The 22,632-nt window shown below is 39.9% G+C and overlaps 1 protein-coding gene and 1 non-coding gene across 2 annotated transcripts; one reads left to right on the forward strand and one right to left on the reverse strand.

Annotated features, from left to right (window-relative positions):
* The first annotated feature begins 250 nt into the window (after positions 1–250).
* LOC117296519 (uronyl 2-sulfotransferase-like) lies at positions 251–18,926 on the forward strand. Its single transcript, XM_033779490.1, has 9 exons — positions 251–421; positions 2,765–3,135; positions 4,493–4,905; positions 5,904–6,050; positions 6,232–6,311; positions 7,708–7,846; positions 9,785–9,882; positions 10,572–10,729; positions 17,251–18,926. Exons 2-9 carry the CDS (start codon positions 2,865–2,867, stop codon positions 17,424–17,426), a joined length of 1,482 nt encoding a protein of 493 aa, XP_033635381.1. The 5' UTR covers positions 251–421; positions 2,765–2,864; the 3' UTR covers positions 17,427–18,926.
* On the reverse strand, positions 16,557–16,628 carry Trnag-gcc. The gene has a single exon. It is a non-coding gene; the product is annotated as a tRNA-Gly (tRNA).
* Positions 18,927–22,632: the final 3,706 nt, after the last annotated feature.

Raw genomic sequence — 22,632 nt, forward strand, 5'->3', positions numbered from 1 at the left:
AACGCTAGGAGGCAGCAGACATACCGGGTAAATTTCCATTGTTTACGTAGTTCTGAACATGCGCATAATTCTGAGAACAATGGATTTACCCGGTAAGTCTGCTGCCCTCTATCGTCCCAGAAAGTCTCCCATTGGGTACATCCTTCTCCAAAGGATTTCACACACAAAACACAATCTCCCCGTACTCATTGTGTTGTAGCTTTGAATGAAGTTATTGAGTTGCTCTCTTAATAAATCACAACACTTGAGATAATGTAAGACGGGTCGACCGGACGTTCAAGAAAACCGTAGGGCCTATACTATACATGTACTGTATACTTCACCGTTGTTAGTACACAAATGCCACATACACCATGCATAACCAAGGGAAGTCGGACCAAGACCTTCTTACGTGGCGGAACATCAACGTGTAAATAAAATTGTAAGTAATAAATTGAATGGTAATTGGGCATAACTGTTTGCTTTTGCTTCTATCTAAAAAAAAATCTAAGTCTAACTAAGCATGGAGGAAGAACTAAATTACTAACTAAGTAGACTCAGTAACTGGGGCGCTGTACTCCTTTTTTTGAAATGTTGACATTCTCGGTCAAACTAGTTCGAACTAGAACTGCACGATACACAACAGTACTTGTTGATACTGTTGGGCCAAACAAAGCATTATTTGCTTTTCGAGGTATCAATGAGGTTTCTTCATTGATTCACTGACTAAGTCGAATTAGGGTCGACCGAGAATGTCAAAACTTCGAAAAAAGGAGTACAGCACCCCAGTTACTGGGTCTATTAACTAAGGAAGTTTAGTCACAACTATTCTTCTAACTAAGAAAGTTAGCCTGAGATCTTTCAACAACAATTACAAAGTGTAGAATCAGAGCCTCCATTCCAAAAATGGAGGAAGAGGGGCTTTTTATTTTTATTTTTTTATTTCAAGATGGCCCCCATTCTTTGTTAAAATGTCAAATATCCATTGGTTTTTTCTACTGCTGAAATACACAAAACATAAATGAAACAATTTAGTCGAGGCATTCAGACAAGACATTCAGATTATTTTTGCCCAGATCATTTAAAATAACCCTATTTAAAAAAAAAAAATATATATATATATATTCCAGCTTCTTTCTGGATCCTTTCCTTAATCCCTTTCCCCCTCTCTTTTTCTATAAATGGATATGTACCTTGGCTGTATGGTTTAAATAGTATTGGTCCTTCACACATAATTGTCAGTGTATATCACCAGTGGATGGAGCTTTTAAAAGATGTACATGTAGCTCCAAGGTATTTGTGCACATTGTAATGTATACTTTACAAGTAAACAAAGCTTTCAAAGCAAACCGGTCCTACTAAAAGCCGACAACTCGCCGACAACAAGTCCAGAGCGCCGACAACTCGCCGCCACTAAGTTTTAATTACCTCAAAAATGGCCAATAAACCATAGATGTATTAGAACTATATGTGTTCTGTAATATAAACATAAAGTTAATGGAAAAACTTCACAAAAAGTGTGAATTTTTAACCAGAAATAAACTTCACTTGCACGAAAAGCGGTCGCACGCCATCTTGGCTTAAAAACCGTGTTTGGACCAGACCATTATGATACGGGTAGATTTAGCACTTGTCAACAACAGAGGGCGGGCTTCATGTGAAGACCTTCACTGCAGTGTGCACAGTGCATGACGCCCGCCCTCTATTGCTAAGTCTGACTCACCCGCATCATAATGGACTGGTCCGAACACGATTTTAAGCCAAGATGGCGTCCGACCGTTTTCCGTGAGCATTCAGTTTTTTTTTCGGGTTAAAAATTTACACTTTTCGTGAAGTTTATCCATTAACATTATGTTTATATTACAGAACACATATAGTTCTAATACATCTATGGTATATTGGCAATTTTCGAGGTAAGTAAAACTTGTTGGCGGCGAGTTGTCGGCGCTCTGGACTTGTTGTCGGCGTTGTCGGCGAGTTGTCGGCTTTTAGTAGGACCCAAGCAAACAGTTAGGCCTTTATGGAGAACTGTATCCCTGTGCAGATAATCCCTTACACTGGGTGTGTTTGAGAAAATAGAATTAGCTGTTGCAAACAGCTTACCAACCAAATGGACCGAGGGTATAAATGCAAAAAATAGTTAATGGCCTGACGTTTCGACCCTAGCAGAGTCTTTCTCGAAGGCTAAATGACAACACAACAAACATGAACAGGTAACTAAGTGAAACATAAGCAGTAAAGTGGAAATACATGAATGGGGTTAGAAAGCATACATAAAAAAGCAGGGGGTAAACAATGAATAGGGGGACAACAAAAGGGGGGCGTGAAGGGAAGGGACTGGCTTGACCACAAGCAAGAATATGGAAACACAAAGGACAGCATCAAGGGTGGTGAGGTTGGGTGAAAAGTAATGTATCTAGCTTTTGGGTCTTGACTGTAGATCTGTGGCCGACAAATGGGACCACCATCCATTAGGGGGGAAAGCTTTGAAGTAGCAGGATTGGGAAGCCTGAGGTTTATCTAAAGAAAACAAATCTTACAAGTAACAGGTAAGCAGTGTAGAGCATCCAGAGCTCTGCAGAGCTGGCTCTAGCCGTACTCGCAACAGTTTTTAGTGTAAAAATGTTGCAAACTCATGTCATGTAGGCCTACAAAGAACTTTATTTGGCAAGTTTCTCAATAAAATACAAACATTTTTGGCATCAAAAACACCTAGAAAAAACACGCAGTCAGTTTACTTTGTGGTGAAAAATTTTGAACTGTATTTTTTTATTCTCTATTACAGAACAACATGGTAGAAAACTCTGTGATCAACCAAGCGTGCAGGTGAGATCGTGAGGGTTAGATGTCTGAAATTATTCATGGAAATCTGAAGTTAAACCAAGATGGAGGCAGAAGAGAACTCTTGTCTGTCGAGATTGCCGAGACGGAGAGCCGTGCTGGTGACACTTGTCGCCATAGCGGCGACATTAACTCTCTTTTTTGTCAACATGACCGGCCAATGGGTAGGCCAGAGTGTCACTCAGCTGGCGAAAGGACCGGGGAGGAACAGAAATCACTTCGGTGCCGCCTTCGATGAAATGAGAACTCATGACAAGAAAAACAACAAGGGAGGTTTAAATTGGCCATCTAAAGACCCCAGGCCGGGTAGTAAAAGTGAGTGCTGCATTTTCTATGTTCTTCTAATGCTAACCAGGGCTTAATTTCATAAAGCCTGTAGTAAGCACAAACAAACTTGCTGAGCTCAGAAAAGTATTGCTCAACAGAAACAAGTTACATGTACCAGCCAAAATTACATTTCGTTTACATTGCTGTTACTGGTGCCCTACTTGATTTTTGCTTAGCAAAGAAATTGGTCTTGGGATATTTTTCTGCTAAACAGAAATTGGGCCCTGCTAACTGGCCAACTGCCCTGCTTTTTGGTGCTGTTTAGCAGAATTTATTGCTCGACAAATTTCTTTGCTTTCAAGCAAGATTGATTGGGGCACCAGTCTCAACAACCAGTGGTAACTTGTTTCTGTGCTTATTTTTGTCTGTGCTTCGTAAGTTTTTTTGCTTATAAAGACTTTATGAAATGGGGCCCTAGACTCTCCCTTAGGCAAAGCTAGCATACACGCCTGAATTGCGTACAGGTATGCGCAAATGTTGGCCAATACAAATTTTTGTTTTTGCATGAAGGCCGGGTCAGTGATTTGGTTAGGAGGGGGCAGGGCAAAACTATGCCGGAATCCATTGTTTACTAAATTCGGTAGGCCGACGTCGGTTGTCACTGGTGGATGAAACCAGATGATCAAATTTAGGTCCTAATAGTTGAGTTGAAAAGCAAACAGATAAGTGAACCAAGGTGATACTTACATGTAGGCATGTTACAAACATGTCCACATTACTGACTTCTTATTTCTACCTCCATGGTATAACCATACATGTAACTCCTGGTCCAGGAAAAGCAACTGCAACTGTCTTGTGATCATACTTCAAGTTATAAGAAATTTGCATAATGCATAATGGACAAATTTTCACAAAATGCTAAACAAGTCCACTTATAAACCTACAGAAAAAGCTTCATAACAAAGAACATTATTAGAGATGTTAAACTTGCATCGGTGATAAAGAATATTAATTTGGATTTTTACCCATACACCGATGTGTGTTGGCACTGTATACTCAGCACTGTACATTAGGGGCTATTCATAATAGTCAGTGTTAAAATATTTCGATTTGTTTTCGAAATTGTTTTGACCAACCCACCCACCCCAAATTTCGATTTTTGAATATTGATTTACTTCACAATATACTCTATGCACTAAAGAACAAAGTAATGCCTCAAATGATGCAGATTTATCAGGTCAAAGGACTCCAACAGCCTTCTTTATTTTATCAAATTTGTTTAACATTGACTATGAATGGCCCCTTAAGAACATTATTATTGATGTCATGTAAAATCTATGAAACCATGTGCAGTGTTTTTTTTTTGTCTTTTTAAAATATTTATTTTGTTTCTCTAACAACCCAGAATGGCAGCATGATAAGGACCTGTTGTTGGAAGGAGCAGAGAAAAAAGCAAACAATCTCGTTAGTTCAGCGTCATCTTTCACTGGAGACTTCCCAGAGAGTCCAGATACAGGCGCACCAGACTTTGCCACTTCATGGCGCCAGACTATTAAAACAAACTACCATGCTGCTGTGGACAAAACAGGAACCGTGATACAGGGAGCCAAACGAGGTGGCCCGACCAAATTGCCACATTCAGACAAAACGGGTCGTATACTTCAGGCCACCATACGGAGTGAAATGAAAAAAATAGCTCAAGAAACAAGCAGTAACCGGACAAGGTCAAAAAGGAATCTTTATGAATGGAATGACAGGGATCGTTTAGCCTACAAAAAACTTCCGCTGCGAAATGAGACGGACACCAACCCATGGGAGGTAAATTGTTTATCTGTTGTTGATTCAATAATAATTCACCAGATACCATTCGGAGTGGTTGTTGGCTCAGTAGACCCCGCATAAAACGCAAAACACTAGACAGACGCTGAGCTCACGGTCACGTTTTTGAGCACAAAGAACAGCTTACGTTCAATCATTTCCCTCTTTTGACCCCAGTGAGGGCTTTGTAATGAACAACAGTATTACAGGCCTGTATGATTATTTTTGAAAGGGCAAGGGCACCAAGGCATTTTATCCTTTGAAAGGGCACCAAGATAATGATCTTGTGCCTGGAGGCAATCCCTTCGCTGCCTCCTTGAAGTATCAGGCCTTAGTGTACGTCTTCTACGTGTTGTCTTTATGAAGCAATCATGGAAATGGAAGTGTTAGATACAACATTCATAAATACCTAAGACAGTTTATCCATTCTGATTGGTCGAAAGGGCATCACGTGGGGGTGTTTAAATGGATGGTATAACACCAAAAAAAAAAGTGTTTCAACATGGGCATGACACGCAAGCTTGCACGTGCTTATAAGACAGTTTATTTATTCCTATTGGTTGAGAGCAACGGGTTGAACATCTGGGCCACATCAGGCGATACGCGTGACGTGCACGCCAATCTCCTTGTTTTCATCTGAGGGCCTTACCACTTCATAGCTGGAGGGGTGTTTTGTTGAAAGAAATCATTAAACAACTATATTTATTTTATTTTTTTTAAAATTATTTTTGACCAAAAAGTCTTGATGTTTTTTGACCGAAAAGGTATTATGAATGGGAAGTAAAATGCGCTTGGCCGGTATTAAATACTCTATTTAAAACCAGTTGCAGTCTGGATGCTTATAATTACCCTTGCTTTCGGCTGGGGTAATTATCGCATCCAGACTGCAACCGGTATTAAACAGAGTGTTAAAAACCGGCCAAGCACTTATTTATTATTACATATGCATCTTTGAAAAAAATAATTTTTTACAATTATCAAATTGTTTCTACCAACAGAGGAAGGAGGCTATTATATTCAATCGAGTCGGGAAATGCGGCAGTCGCTCCGTCATTGATCTTCTGCGTAAACTATCGTCAACGAATGATTTCAACTTCATCTCCTCTATTGTATACAACGAGACTGATATAGGCCCAGCAAGGCAGGTAAACATGTGCATCAATTTTGGTCTTTAATATTGGAAAATAACAGTTAATATTGATTTTCAATAACCTTAAGGCACCTTTCTCAAAACTGTCCCAAAACTGATTACATACATGTAATCGATACTTTATCAGTAATCCCAAGATATTTCAAAACTCCTTGGTTTTTTGTTTCACTGTGCAGAAACATATAGCTACAACTTTGGACCAAGTGAGGACTCCCTATCTTTTCCAAAGACATCTTCACTTCTTCAATTTTTCTCAGTAAGTTATTTACACCCATTTCAGACAGGCTCGACTTATGGGCGACTAAAGGTCCACCCAACTAAATTTTGGTTTCAGAAAGGCCAACTTAACCTAACATTTACCTAAGGGTCGGCTCGTGACAAGATCGACGTCTGAAACCAAGGCGCTCAAGAGTCATTCAAACAATTGCAACAGCAGGCCTGATACTTCACGGAGGCAACGGAGGCGATTGCCTCCGTTGCCCCTTGCCATTGCCTTGGTGCCCTTGAAATGCTCCAGTACAAATTTACAATTTCCTCATAGGGTGCCCTTTGCAAAAGAGAAAATGCCTTGGTGCCCTTGGCCTTTCAAAAAACGAAGCATACAGCCCTGCAGCAGTCAATCATTCGACTTATAGCATGTCCAGTCCAACCGTTTCAGTCACCGAACTATTCATTTACTTTCGGAAACGGGTGTTGGCAGTTGGAGCACAGTGTAAAAACTTCTTTAAATTTTGGTCTTGAAAAGGCACAGTAGTTTTCCTGTAAGGGGACTTCAATGAAGAGAACTTAAATATGTGTTACAACTTTGCAAAAGCCACCTCAGCTAAAGCACATGGCACCATGGTAATTGCATTGGGTGTCGTTGGTTACTATGACGCCTGCCATGCTCCTATAATAATATACATGTATTGACCATCGCATCGTAAATGTTGTATTTTAGTTTGTACAGTGTGAGTTATTCATGTTAGATAGATAGATATATAGATAAATAGTTTATTAAAAAACTGTCCTCGCAGCGAATGGCTGAATTACACCAACAATTTTACATAAATTTAAAAATTGAAATTAAATAGGAGGCAAATTGGTAATAAAAAATAGAACAATGTGTGGACAACGTTGTAGTTAAGCCACCCCCCCCCCCCCCCTAAATTTACACATTGAAAATTGCACATTGAAATTTAATTAAATTTACTCAAAAATGGTGTGACAATAGAACAAAACAGCAGACAAGAATGGAAAATGTATAGACAATCATGCTAAATAGCCCGAACAGCTGGTTGGGAAGTTATCTATTATCATTTATTAGGCAACCTTGTTTCTCATTTAGATTGGTTGCAGTCATGAATTCTATTTCATAGTGCATGTATAGGAATTCATGACCCATTTACGCTTGATGAAATGGCGTGGTCGGCTGGCTGTTGCTATTTGCTTTTACAAAATTGAATAGGTCTTGTGGCCTAATGAAGTTGAATGATTTTATTTGACCAATGCATACTAAACTTGTGAAATTAAATTACTCTTGTTTAACTGATTAATGCTTATTCAACGAAGCATACATTTTCAAACAAAATTGAATTGACCTAGTGTTGAAATGATGAATTTTTGTTGAAATTGGTCGGGAAAACTCAACCTTTTGTTTTTGAACTGGGCAGGTTTGGTGCAAGAGAGCCATTGTACATTAACATCATCAGAGACCCACTGGCACGCATGGTGTCAGCCTACTACTTCAAGAGGTTCGGAGATGGGAAAAGTAACCAGAACTTTAAAGGAACTGAGGAGGAGAAAAACAGAGTAAGGAACGTTTCAAAAAGAATTCTCTAGATTTTGAAATAGTGTTTATAATAAGAATTGGACATTTAAAGGGCGTCACTCTGTCAGAAAGACACGAAAAATTATCTAATAGACAAAGAACTCTGCTAATGAGTGTACTTAAAGGCCCTGGACACTGTTGGTAATTACTCAAAATAATTTTGAGCATAAAACCTTTCTTGATAATGAGTAATGGGGAGCTGTTGATAGTATAAAACATTGTGAGAAACGGCTCCCTCTGAAGTAGTGTAGTTTTCGAGAAAGAAGTAATTTTTCACAAATTCAAGCATCTGAAAGCACACAACTTCGTGTGACAATGGTGTTTTTTCTTTCATTATTATCTCGCAACTTCAACGACCAATTGAGCTCAAATTTTCACAGGTTTGGTATTTTATGCATATAGTAAGAGATACACCAAGTGAGAAGACTGGTCTTTGACAATTACCAATAGTGTCCAGTGTATTTAAAGTCAACATGATCAAGACTGAACTAGTGATATTTCAAGTCGTTTCGAAGCTGGAGAGAGAGTGTTTACTAGTCTGAGGATCAATGGAAGAGCTTGCCAGAGTTTGATTATTTATAAGGTTTCCTCACAGGCATGACAGGCAGCCTTTGTTGACAGGCAGGACTGGAATTTATAAGGTTTCCTCACAGCCCACAGGCAGCCTTTGTTGACATAAGCAGGACTGGAATTTCATCTTTGAGATGGGAAGGCCATTTTAGTTTTCCAAACGAAGGGCACCTTCGTTGGAAAATCATGGGAAACAATGAGTGGGCTATAAGGCTAAGACCAGGGGCAACAGATGCCACGGTCGGCTCTGAGTAATTCCAGGACTGCGCTACCCCTACATGATTTAATTGTTCTCAATTCTAGACATGATTTTATCTCAGAGCTCTGGAATTTTGCTTTTCTTATTTACTATTCAATCTCTTTCCAAATCTCTTTTTTCCTTTTACAGATTAACGAAATAACAACATTACTCGCCTCTATTGAGTTTAGATATAACACATTATTGTAATACTTATTTATTTTTTCCTGTTTAAATCTGATTCTCTTTTAGTTTGCCCCTCAGAAAATCAGTTATTGTACCAATTGAAATGTTTATATTTTTGTTTTTTCCATGGGTCAAATATCATCGGAATACTGTACTTTTGTTTGATATTTTTGTTTGGTGAACCTTTGCTTTATGTGTTTGGTAACGTCTGTGCGTGTTCAGCGCATGGGCGTTGGTAAATCGTTTTTTTTTTTGTTCTTTCAAAATCTGTTGTATTTGAGTCACCAATAGCAGATTCTGACCAATTTGTTTGTAAAATCCCTTTAAAATTGTTTGACCAATGTTGACTTGCATTCCAAGGATTTTGTTTTATATGTGTACAAAATTATGTATAATTACGGTAAATAACCATTGAAAATTGCTTTTTTTTGTATTTGTTTGACTGTGCATTTATTTTGATTGCACTCTTGCAAACCAAGTAACCTCTATACTGCCCTCTGTTGTTACATTTTATCTCAAAATTTCTTTATCTTTTTTTTTCTTTTGGGGGGGGGGGGTTTACCCAGACACCAATATGTGTCAGCACTGTATACTCAGTACTTTCCCGAGTCATGTGAAAAAATATCACAAGCATGTTACTCGGGTGACTGTAATTGAGTGCTCCAATACCATGTAATTATTGTAAATTTGTACCATGTGGTCTAGATGTACATGGATGTAGCTTGTACTGAAGTCAAAACCCCTGTACTCCTAAGAGTCATTTTGTAGTATTCTCATCTGAATTTGGCTTCAACATAATCAGGCTTAGACTTAAGCCATGCCCTTTCTGCACAGGCTCTCGAAAAACTACAATCTGAGAGGTTTTAAAAAAGTACCGTGAATACTCCACCATGTAACTCCTTTATACTGCCCTCTCTTGTCGTAGTCTGTCACAGATTGCATCTTACAGTCACACTTTGAGTGTTCAGCCAGGAGGACACATTACATCATCCCATTCTTCTGTGGGCAGGCTAAGAGATGCAGGTGAGATTCTGATATGTTCAAAACCAACATCGTAGCGTGTCCAGGTCACAGCCTAGCGGTTAAGAACACCGGATTCAAGCTCTGGTGTGTCTGATCGGCAGAGTGTGGGTGTGTGTCCGCGGTCGTGACACTTGTGTCCTTAAGCAACGATTGCTTCGTAAAGTAGTGCTATAGCTGCTCTACCAGCCAGGCTTCTGGAGGATGATACACAAGCCCACATCAGTATGCCCTTGAGCAAGACACTTAACCATAATTGCTTTGTAAAAAGTTGGGAAGGTAGTGCATTCTGCTCTACCGACCATGCTCCTAGTGGATGATACCCATGCCTAAATCCTTACGGACTGCAGATGGGGTAACCCTGTTTTAGCCCCAGGATGGGGTGGCATTGTGTCCCTTGTTGACAGTTGATTTGGTTAACAGCCCAAAGCAGTAAAAGTAGCCCTGGCCTTGAAGTTACCGCACACAGCCTTGTGAATAGGCAATCTGTCATAATTTTTTTTAATTTGTTTATATTGTCCAATCTCTTAATGTTTGTTTTACAAACTTTTCTCCCTATCCTTTTATCTTCTTACCTACTTTTCTGATCTTTTCACCTTGCTTTCCCCCTCCTCAACCCCCCCCCCCTCAACCATCACCATTTCCTCCATATCTTGTTGTTGGTGCCTTCTCCCCCCTCCTGGTACACACAGATATCCGTCTCAGTGGTCGCTGGACCAAGCCAAAGAGAACGTCGAGCAACATTTCATTGCAGTTGGCGTGCTGGAAGATTTGGACAACTCATTCAGGGTATTCGAGAAGCTACTGCCAAGATACTTCACAGGGTCGTTGAAACTATTTAAGGAACCAGGTAAGCCAAAAGCAAAAACTTGCTTAGCACCTTTTGTATTACTGTACTTGTAGGCCTATAGTGTGTCAACTGTTCAGTAAATTAGAAGCCCTGGGCCCAATTTCATGAAGCCTGTAAGCACAAAAACTTGCTTAGCACAGGAAAATCTTGCTTAGCAGAGGAAAATCTTGCTTAGCAGAGAAAGGTTGCAAGCCAAAATTCCATAAAGTTAACAATCTTGTGACTGGTGCCCCACTTAATATTTGAAAGACTGATCACAAATGTCATAGAAAATTTGTCAGTTGATGCTCTCAAGATGTCTGATTCAGATTTGACTAATAATCATGGTTAATCATTAACACTTGAGCCTAAATGGGTTCACTAATATGTGCTTACATGTATGAAGGATGCTAATTAACGTATGAGCTATAAATTCATGGTGACGAGTAATAAATCTCCACTTCTTCTATGGTCCTACATGTAGCACGAAGTGAATTATTGAAAAGTTGGTGCGATTTGGGCTTATGCCTGGTGTATACATTACATAAGCAGTCCCAGAACTGTGTCATTTGTTTCTGAATTGGCAACCTTGACATTGAAACAAGGAAGTCTGTTCAATATCTTGGAAGGTGATTTACCATGTTTACAAGTCTCTTGACTGCACACCGCTGGCAATGCAGAAATTGTAAAGGGGGGGCCAAGGGAGCTGAACAAACAACAAGGTGACCTGACCTCTGCCGACCCACTTATTGAAACTCGACTTGTTGAACTCTTATCATGCTGTCTTCATATAGAAGTATTCCTGCGCTATTTGGGGAGGCAAATAGGCACAAGAGAATGCTCTGTTTATTATTATTTGTATTGCTCTTAATGAAATCGAGGATGACCTCATTAGTGCACTTAGTCACTGTAGCTTGCAGGCCTGAGGAAAGCTGTAAACAAGGGTGATATGTATGTGAAAAAAAGAAACACCTTGGGTTAACCCCTACTCTTTCACAATAAAAGTGTTCTGGTCTCTTTCACATGCACTACGAAGCCTGGTTCAAATGTATATTATATGTACATTATTTAACTTCAGGGCTCAAATTTAAAACTTGACTGCATGCCCGAAGCCAGTAATATTAGTCCGGCAGTCTTGTGTTTGTGTTCAAATGTTGACTTTCAGTCTGATACATATAATTTTGTTGTTTATCGAAGAATACTTTACTCACAATAAAAATGAGATAATTCTTATCTTATACACGAAATTCTGGGCAAGTAGATATTTTGAGTTAGCCCTGCGATTTTGTGTTTTTTCCAGCAAGCCCTGAGTGTCTTTTGACAATTAAAGACAGTGTCTGCTACATGTGGCTTCCTAATGGCTCTTCTTTGGGCCAGTTTGCTTACTGTACAACACAAACCTCAGTGGGCTTTTGTTTTAATACACTTTCCATAAAACTGTCATATGCAAGATTAACTCAACTTTGTCCAGTTACAATGCAGATGTTCCAAGAAAAGTTTGGACCATGGTTTTTTGTTTAACTCTCAAGGTGTTCCATGAGATTGGTCTTATAACTGGCCTTAGGAGAATTCCCGCCTTGTGTGTTTGGTCAAGTCTCTCTTTTTACACGTAGATGAGTGCCATATTGATCTCTGTTGTTCATTGCGTGGCACCAGCAAACTATAAAGGCTCCTGGTTTTTAAGTACAGTCGGCCCCCCTCGAGTCCTTTACAATACACAGGTTGACTCTAGAAGGCCGTTATCCACTTATACTTCTATCAGTGCCTGGTTATACAAATATATTACATGTACGTCTGACCATAATTACCCAATGGACACATATTTCACTGAACCAATTGTAGTTTGTATCCAAGGGAAGGAGGGGGGAAGGGTCTGTAGGCTCGGGTGATTTATAACCTACCCTGTACAGTAGCTGGATTCGAAGGGGAGCACAGTGGTGAATTCCCTGAACTCAAACTACATCTGTGTGTCATTCTCTGTTGATGTAAGCCAGTCGGGCAGGTATAATTCTCACAATTCCTTGGGTGGACAAAGTGTACTTGGGACTTGAATTAACGCTGGTCTATCTGCAGGCTCCAGTGATTTTAGCTTCGGGCCAGTAAACTTCTGACTGTACAAGTCCGGCAGTCTTGTGTTCTTGAATAAAAACACCTCACAGCTTTTAACTGATTCGAATACAATTTTTTCTTTTTAAGTACAGTTTTACCCATAAGAAGCTTTCAACAAATATTCTTATGAGGCTTTTCCCCCCCTAAACAGCTTAAATGTTAAACTGTGTAGATGGTGTTCTGCTCTTTTTGATTTCAATCTTGTGTCAAATTCTATGCGCTTACAAACCCTGCAATCTTGTGGATGCTCCCCCCCCAAATCCGAGCCTCTTTGCTCTATTTCCATTTCCCTCTATCCTTTGCGTAGCCCCATGCTTGATCAGTCCATGGTGTCCGACCAATTTCATTCATTTCCTTTGCAATAGTTCTTCCCTAATTTGTTTTTGACTTTCCAATTTTCTCTTGTTGTTGTTCTTCTTCTTTCATTTGATCTCTGGACCAAGGTGAAGATTGAGGGTAATTAGATTTGTAATTTAGTTACTTCAAGCCACATTGTAAGTCCTTGCTCGCCTTTTGGCGGTCTGACTGAAGTCAGGGCACTCACGAATGTCATGAATGATGTAGTTAATGGTTTGTGGGCTGCCACACTGTCACAAAACATGACAAGTTTAAGCTGGGAGCTGTTATAATACAAATAAATGTCCTGATTAAGAAGTGACTTAGCGGCGAAATTTGGCTTCTGCGCGTGCGTACTCCGCGTTACAAGGCTAGCGCAGAAATTTGGCGCTTGCACATAAGCGGGAAATTGTGATCGTAAGCGCAGAATTCGGCGGTAAGCAGATCCATGAAATTGGGCCCGGGTAACTAACTGTTAAACCAATTGCTCTAAAACTTATATGCTGATTTGGCCTATTCAAGCCTGCATGTTGCTTCATTCATAAAAGCACAAGCCACTTAAGGCCCGGTCACACAGGCCCCGATAACGAGAACGAAAACGAGAACGATAAAAATGCACGCTCGCGATGGGTTGAATTGCTCCACGCAGAATACGCCCACGCTCATTCAACTAATCAAGGGCGTGCATTTTTATCGTTATCGTTTTCGTTCTCGTTATCGGGGCCTGTGTGACCGGGCCTTTAGGCTGTTTTTTTTTCTTTCAAAAAATGCACCTCTATGAGGAAATTGTAGATTACTAATGGAACATTTCAAGGGGCAAGTAGACCATTGCCTTCATGAAGCATCAGGCCTGCTTTTTGAACCGTGCGAGAAAACATCAAAACATTTGAAGACTGCATGTGGGTACGGAGATCCGGAACAAGTTCTACTTAGAAATTATAAGAGTACTTTTTTTCCAAACCGAAACAGGATGTTATTTAACTTTGCTCCGCCCCAAAAAAATCAGGGGACAAAATTATGAGCCATCAATATCATTAGCAGCACCGAAGTAAGCTTTGCATTATTTTTTGTCTTTTTCAAATTACTGAGTGCCGCTTTATCTGATCTTCGGAGTGTCGACTACCGCCTTGTAGATAAATCATGGACGCTTTTTGATTAGTCTCATGTATCTCCATTCATCATTGGTGTGTTCTGGAGGTGACAATGTTGGATAAGGGCATCCTGAGCTTGTTAACTGTTTCCATTGATGAGGAAGTACGTACTTGGGTTGAGTGTTACCCCGTCAAAGTTAGCCGTCAACCTGAGAGGAGACGTTGTTCGCTGTTATAGTGTAAATGTCAGTAACCCTTGCCATGCATACATGCATTGCACCAGCCACACAATGCCATGGCTACATGTGTGTTATATGTTGTGCAACACAGTAAAACCATGTGAATTTCTCTGTTAGAGTAGTGTTGGTTCTGCAGAGCTGCCAATTCGCCCTGATTCTGCAGAAAGCTCCCTGAAAATAAACCAATCCTTCCATGTTCTGATGAACAAACTTGAAAATCTCCTTGATTATGGAAAGGCTTCAGGTCTGAAGTCTTTAAATATTATTTGAGTGAGAAAATACCTCTTTCTCAAAAACTACGTTACTTCAGAGGGAGCCGTTTGTCACAGTGTTTTACACTATCAACAGCTCTCCATTGCTCGTGACCGAGTAAGTTTTTGTGCTAACATCTATTTTGAGTAGTTACCAATTTAGTGTCCAGTGCGTTTAAGAGTCAAATTAATAGGTGTCTCGTGTTACATGTAGTTTCATTTGTTTAATAGAATCCAGTCACCAACGGTCAAGGGGTCCTTTAAGAAGGCAACTGTCATATCATATGGTTCGGGCAACTGTCATCATGTACACGGCCAATGATTGTTAGCTTACCTTAAAGGGAAGGTATACATTTGGAAACTACTCTTAAAATTAATGGCAAGAAAAACCTTTGGTAAGAAGCCTGCAGCAGCTTTCGAAAGTATAAAGCACTTTGAGAAACACTTCACTTTGAAGTGATGTCTTTATGTCGAAGGATATTATAAGATATCACACCAGCGCGAGTGGAATACTAAAAAATATAGCGCTTCTGCGGCAGAGTTGGATATGGGACGCAGACCCGCTATATTTTTTCGTATTTCACGAGCGCTTCCAGTCTCAGTTGCAACGTGCAAAGTTTAAAATTTCAGAGCGTTATTTCACGCGCACAAAGTTTAGAATGTAATTTTTGCACTGTCCGTATACGGAGCAAGACAAAATGACATTTCACAATACGCACTGTGTAATAAAAACAGAGGAAGTAGGATATAAAACAGGTCGTAGCATATATGTTTTTATCCCCCTAGTAGTTTGAGCTTCTGATTGGTGGATTAGCGCGTACTGGAAGATAAAAGTTTTTATACCCCAAAACTTGAATCTGAGAAATGTTACTGCAGTATTGTTTATCAGATTGTGTATTCCTTTTACTCCTTTATTCCTTTTAGGGATTGCTCTTCCTGCATGGGCATACATGTAACCAGGCCGGATTGTTGGCAATGTCTCAAAAACGGCGATCATCTTTGACATGAAATGTTTGCATGTTTTATTGTAATGTACATCTACATTTATATAGGATCAAAACAATCAAACGATTCAAAAAACTGAACTTATACTTTGCCTTTAAGGATGACTACATCAAAACTGACCTCTCCACATCACACTGGACTTCACTAATTAGTCCCTTGTTCACCAGTCACAAATCACTAATGCCCCCTCGTTCCTGAGACGGAGTAAAAAATGTCACAACGTGTGCAGGGCTTTCTTAAAGGATCGAGTCGTCATCATTTATACATGTATTGGCAATTCATCCAGTAGTGATTCAGATTAAGACATTTTGCTCAGCTATGCCACCTGTGGATCTGAGCCCCACTGAACTTTCCAGGGACTCTGCATCAAAGACTTGGATAATTAAAGTCTCATAGCGTGATTTCCCTATCCAAAAGAATAATCGCTTTCCGTATAAACCCCTCTTTCTTGACAAGGGGGTTAATGTCAAAGAGAATTTTAGGATTCATCACAGCTGTGAGTCTTCACGATTCGGCATGGTGTTCCTCAGGGATCTTGACTTGGTCTGCATCATTTGTCAAACTTAAACCAGCTCCTGCTGTATTCTCTGTGCCTTAATTCTTGGCTTCATTAAACAATTTCAGGTCTTGTAAAAGAAGCCCACTGGGCTAGTTAACTATTTTTTTTAGTTGCCCCGAGAAGAAGTTTTGGTAGTTTTAACATTTTTTTGCTTTTCGCAAGGACGTTAATGTGAGTAAAATACAGTGCCTCAGCACTTCAGTTTAGGGTAAACCAAAATATTATCATTATTATTGTTGGGGTTGAACAAAGAAAAGCTGAATAGAGCAGGATTTGAACCCGCGACCCCGGATTGGCAGGCCTGTGCTCTACCAACTGAGCTATCTAGTCTTAATGTCGGCAGTCTCCCTACTTTATCCAAATGTTTGTTTGAGGTGCTGGTCGTCAGCAGAAATTCTATCTGTAACTGTTGTGTAGCAAGGGGTGATTGATTTCACAAAGAGTAAAAACTTATTTTATCTTGGCTTAGGACTAGCCTTAAGTGTGTAGAAACCATTAAAGAGTCGTAGGACTATCTTTGTGAAGTCAACACGTGTCATGGCCGAGCGGATGAGCACCGGATTCAATCTCTGGTGTTTGACCAGCAGAGTTTGGGTTCGAGTCCCGGTCGTGACACTTGCTATGTAAAATTGGGGAGGTAATGCTTTCTGCTCTACCAGCCAGGCTTCGGATTGATGATACCCAAGCCTACATCCATATGGACTGTAAAGGGGGTAACCCTATTTCAGCCCTAGGAGTAGGTGGCAATTATTGTATTTCTGTACAAGTCGCAGGCCTTGTGTGTCTGGCGACTTGCTTTAAAAATAAAATAATAAAAAACTCCAGGGATCTAACTCAAGTTTTAGATACAACCTGGGAAGCGGCAGCCAAGGGATCACCTTACGTGGATGTGACTTTAAAATGTTATTATCAAATCACTAATTACTGTATTAATTGTTGTTTCTTAAAACAGACAAGAACCAAGTGATCAGAAACTCCTCCACGGTGACCAAGAAGAAGGAGAAGCCGTCCCCAGAAGCTGAGGCCGTGATGAAGGGCAGGATGCATTACGAGTACGAGTTCTACTTCTTCGTCAAGGCTCGATTAGAGAAACTCAAGATAAAGTACGGCATTGAGGACGTCAGGTGAAAACTCCCGGTCAGTTGGTCATTCGGCCCGTTGGTCACTCCATCAAAATCTGCCAATATCATCCGTTAGTTTGGACCAAATTGTTTTCTTTTATATTGTATTTATAACTATGATTGGTGCTTCTCTGAAACCACCAACTTGTGTGAATTTGTTGACATTTTATGAAGGTACCTGTTGTGCTTAAAGGTATTAGACTATTTTCTTTTTAAATTAAAAGGGACTCAAAACAGTATATCTTGACAGGGTATTTCCACGTTCATCTCCGACTTAAATCGGGTGCAACAACAATCAAAATGTTGAATTTGTAAGTTATCAAATGGTATTTTTCCACGACTTTTACAGTTTTTCACAGACATTTTGTTGTGACGATAGTACTGTTAGTGTTATGAAGTTTAAAATCTGGGTTTTTCAGATTGAAACTCATGTTATGTTTTTTATCGCTGAGATTCAATTCTGTTTTTTGTTTGCTTTTGTTTCCATTTTTAAAATATCCGTGAAAGAAAACTTCATAACATGGTGTCCTTATTCGTAACTGGTTCTCTGTAGGTTTCTCTGTATCTCTTTACATATATTTACATATAGTTGCATATATTTGCATATTCTTGCCAAGCTTGACTTTTGGAATAACTTTATAAAAAAATCCATCCTTTTTAATTTATGTAAAAATTATAAACGTAGACGCTTGGAGAACACCTGTCACACTTAACACAGGTGCCAACGTCCCAGTTTTCCAATTGATCAGGGCAGTGGGCGGCTGCTCAGTCTGGGCAGGTGGCCACTATTTGGAGGGCTTCATCTAATTGGTTCCGACATCCACCGTGCACAGGTGCCGCTTTGTCCATACTGATGAGAGGTTGGACGGGTCCGCTGGGGGGTAGTGACATGGCCCCCAGTCCATCGCGATGTCACTTGGGTGCCTTGTACTATCCTTGGGGGTCAACTGAGTCAAAGTCCTGTGATGGGAACAGTTGAAGGTGATTTATCGCTTCCTGGTACCTCTGTCTTGATTTCGTTGTTACCCTCTTAGACAGTACGCCTTCTGGTGTCATGTTTTCAGTAGTCCTCGTGAGGGCGATTTCACAAAGAGCTACGATTGATCTAATTGTGTATCCATCTTAACTGCTCAGCAAAGTGTTTTTACAATGCATCTTGGTAGGAATTCTAGTGCTGTGTGAAATCGAGGCCAGGTGCCATGTTTCAATAGTCTTCCTGTTGGGATGAGTATGAGGCATGTCATGTGGTATTTTACTTTTGTGGTACATTTCCATGTAGGTTATTAACCAGCAAACCTCCTGGTGTCAAATTTCAGTAGCCTGGGGCATATCATTTGGGTACTGGTATGGTACAATGTGTTTCCATTTAGGCTACTACTAGATAGTTCTCCTGTTGTCATGTTTCAGAAGTTTGAGGCATACATGTATCATGTGTGGCATATGTAAGCTACATGTACTAGCCAGCAAGCCTACTGGTGTCATGTTTCAGTAGCCTGAGACATCAGTGGTACATGTACATAGGTTTATTTCTTTGTAGACTACAGTGAGCCTCCTGTTGTCATGTTTCAGTAGTTATATCATGTGTGGTAATATACTTGCGTATGCATACACTGTAGTAGGCAACTAGACAGAATCTCCTGGTATTGTGTTTCAGTAGTTTGAGGCAAATCATGTGTGGTATTACACCTGTGTGGTATATTTTCATGAAGGCAGCAAACCTCCTGGTGTCATGTTTAAAAAAGTAAAGGCTCATCATGGGCGGTACTTGTTTGACTGCATCGCTGTTGTGGTTTCCTTGAAGCCTCCTACTAGAAAGATAGCCTCTCGTTGGCTTGATCCATTTATCAGAGGCTAATCATTAATGTGAACCTCACTGTATTATTGTCATAGTCACCCTAGTAATGTAGCCTCCCATGAAAATAAGTTTTCATGGATCATTAGTCAGAGGCACATCAATGTAAGTCCCACTAGTAAGTCCCTCTTTGATAAGAGGCTGAATGTGTGAGCATTACTGTACCACTGTCTTAGTTTCCTTGCAGCCTGCTACTAGAGAGGTACATGTACAAGAGCCTCCTGGTCTCTTGATCCATCAGTAGAGGTAAACCGTGATTGGTATGTAATATGAGCCTCAGTGTAGTCACTCTTGAATGGTTGGTCATCTCCTACGTCATGGTTTGTAGTTAGTTTAGAGGCACATCGTGCTTGGGACCCCCTTGACTGTACTGGTGCGTTGGTTGCCTTAGTAGCGTCCTACAAGAGAGATGCTAGATGAATGGTTCATGAGTCAAGAGCCCCATCATGTTTCCACTGCATACCATAGTCATGGTGTCATGATACTTAAATTGAGATAGGTGTAGCCCAAATTGCAGCGGGACCAAGCCATGTTTAGCACAACTACCCCACCTTCATACGTATATATTTGGCTCACCATCTTTTCAATTGATGGCAACAGTATACCTTGCCATTAAATAAGTTAATCAGAATAATATGATTTAATCCCATAACCATCATCAATAACCTTCCCCCTTTATACCCCTCCTGAAATGCACTTTCAGCAACAAACCTCATGCCATTTGGTGTTGCAAATCAATTCGTCATAACTATTATCACACCACAGATGGTTCTGCCAACCACCATCAACTTCTCCCCTTCCGATCTTTGTGATGCTATGGCTCTGCCAACCACCATCAACTTCTCCCCTTCCGATCTTTGTGATGCTGCTCAATGTGTGAGTCAACTTCCAATTTTGTTGTAACTCATGTCATTGCCAATTTGTTTAGAGTGAAATTTTATTATTTAAGCCGATTTTAACTCGTGCCTAGAGGGGCAGTTGATCTTCTGGGAGAAGAATTTGTTTTCATTGAAAACGATTTTTATCTGTGTATTATATACACATTGTTGCCACTTTTAGAAGTTGTAAATTAGGGTAGACTTGAATTGTTGTAGCAGTATATTTTAAGAATTTTGTTGTCGGTTATTTTTATCTGAAATGAGATTTTCTTGATGTCTGGACATTATTTGTTTTATCTACAAAGAAATCTTAAAGTCTGGACATTATTTTGTTATCTACAAAGGAACTCAGCCATTTATTTCTCACATCTTAATACTAACTGGGGATGTGAATCTGTTAACGTTATCCAACATCCTGTCGAGTTATGGCATCTGTCAGGGGCAATATCAGAGGAAAGTTGAGATATATTTCAGCGACAAGTCAGATCCCAAACTTGATAAAAGGGGATACAGACACCCACTTTGTGTCTACATGCAGCAAAGTAATAATACCAATGTTGATCTTGTGAAGTGTAATGGTTTAGTTGTGGGTATATTTTTATGCTATTTGTGGGGGAATCGAACCCATGACTCCCGAATTCTAGAGCAGCTCTGCTTACAGCCAAAATCAGCACTTGTGATCACCATTTTCCGCTTACTTGGCAAGCAAAAACTGTGCAAGCGCCATATTTCTGCACTTTAGCTGTAAAAGCGTGACTCAGAAAGTATATTTGTTATCACACATTGGAGTAAGGGTAAAACCAGACAATGTAGTTGACCCATTATGCAATTTTGATATTATTTATTATGGGTCCACCTTGTTTTTGTTTTTATTGCCATTAATTTTAAAAGTGATTCCTAAAGAAATATCTTCACTTTTCCCTTAAACAATGTTAAAATACTGTTGTTGTTTCCGAGTCCTGCTGGGGATTGGTGGGATTGGAACCCATGACCCTTGCATTCTAAACCCAGATCTCCTGATTCCTGACCATTACTTGAACACCAAACATGCTCAATATTGAGAGGCCTAATCCTGAAGTAGGTACGGGTCCTGCGGCCGATTTCACGAAACGCTAGGATTAATCCTAACTCAAATTACATGTAGGACGAATAACCCGCCCTAACTTAGGATTTGGATACGGGACTGAACCTGTCCTAAGATTAATCCTAAGTTAGGAAGAGTTTGGTGAAATCGACGGCAGGTAGGTGACAGCAGACTGACCAGGTTATATCCATTGTTCTTGGTTATGTGCGCAAGCTCAGAACTTAAATAAACAATGGAAATTTACATACTAGTCTGCTACCATCTGGGAGACATTACATTACATTGTTATAGAGAAAATATGACTTCCTTTTGCTGGGAGTACATTTACATTGTTATAAAGAAAGTATGACTTCCTTTTTTACACCGATGTATTATATATAATTTTTTTATGAATAATTTTCCTCTACATAACAGAGCCTATTGTAAATTGATGTATGATCAACTTAGTTTTGTATGAGTTGAGTTTGTTCTAATAAAAATGTTTTTAATTTTAATACTTTAGAGATTTGTGGTTTTCTTTTTGTTTGGGTAAACCACCATCCATGAATATCAATGTCATAATAGCGAGCAGTTGATGGAAGGTGGAAGGGATGGATCAGAGCCATATATTGGGAGAGTTACGACAACTTGCGATTAGAAGCCATTTTGTTCCCCATGAACTGCATGGGCGAATACGGGATGCCAGACTAGTCTGCCCATTGGATTGTGTTGCATTTGGAGACTAGTCTGCCCATTGGATTGTGTTGCATTTGGAGACATGGTGTCCAGCAACACGTAACCAAAGAAAACTAGTCCCTCCATGTCGCAACTCTGTCAATACACAGCTCTGAGATGGATACAGGGAAGGTGCCCCCAAAGGTTGTTTATGTCCATGCCCCTCCCGCTTTTTCTTTTCCTCCACTTCAAATCTACACTGAAACAAATGGGGTGTTGAAATTGACACCATGGGTGTTGTCACATATAGATACCTAAGAGAGAATCAAAATAAACATCATAGGGTGTTTGAAATAAATAACACCAGTGTCATTTTGCTGGCATAAATAGGTGTTATTTGAACACCCTATGGTGTAAATTTTTTTTTTTTTTTTTGCAGTGTACACTTTTGGGACTAAAGGCAGTGGACACTATTGGTAATTGTCAAAGACTTGCCTTCACAGTTGGTGTATCTCAACATATGCATAAAATAACTAACCTGTGAAAATTTAGCTCAATCGGTCATCGAACTTGCGAGATAATAATGAAAGAAAAAAGCACCTTTGTCACACGAAGTTGTGTGCATTTGGATGGTTGATTTCGAGACCTCAAGTTCTACATCTGATCTGAGGTCTCGAAATCAAATTCGTGGAAAATTACTTCTTTCTCAAAAACTATGGCACTTCAGAGGGAGCCGTTTCTCACA

This window comes from Asterias rubens, chromosome 11 (assembly GCF_902459465.1).
Source record: "Asterias rubens chromosome 11, eAstRub1.3, whole genome shotgun sequence".
Lineage (NCBI taxonomy): Eukaryota > Metazoa > Echinodermata > Asteroidea > Forcipulatida > Asteriidae > Asterias > Asterias rubens.

What these genes read in the sequence shown, in the direction of transcription:
- LOC117296519 (XM_033779490.1), top strand. Translation starts at nt 2,865, where the DNA reads ATGGAGGCAGAAGAGAACTCTTGTCTGTCGAGATTGCCGAGACGGAGA. An exon ending in CCCCAGGCCGGGTAGTAAAA is followed by an intron (nt 3,136 to 4,492) that starts GTGAGTGCTGCA and finishes CTAACAACCCAG; the next exon opens with AATGGCAGCATGATAAGGAC. An exon ending in CTGAGGAGGAGAAAAACAGA is followed by an intron (nt 7,847 to 9,784) that starts GTAAGGAACGTT and finishes CTCTTGTCGTAG; the next exon opens with TCTGTCACAGATTGCATCTT.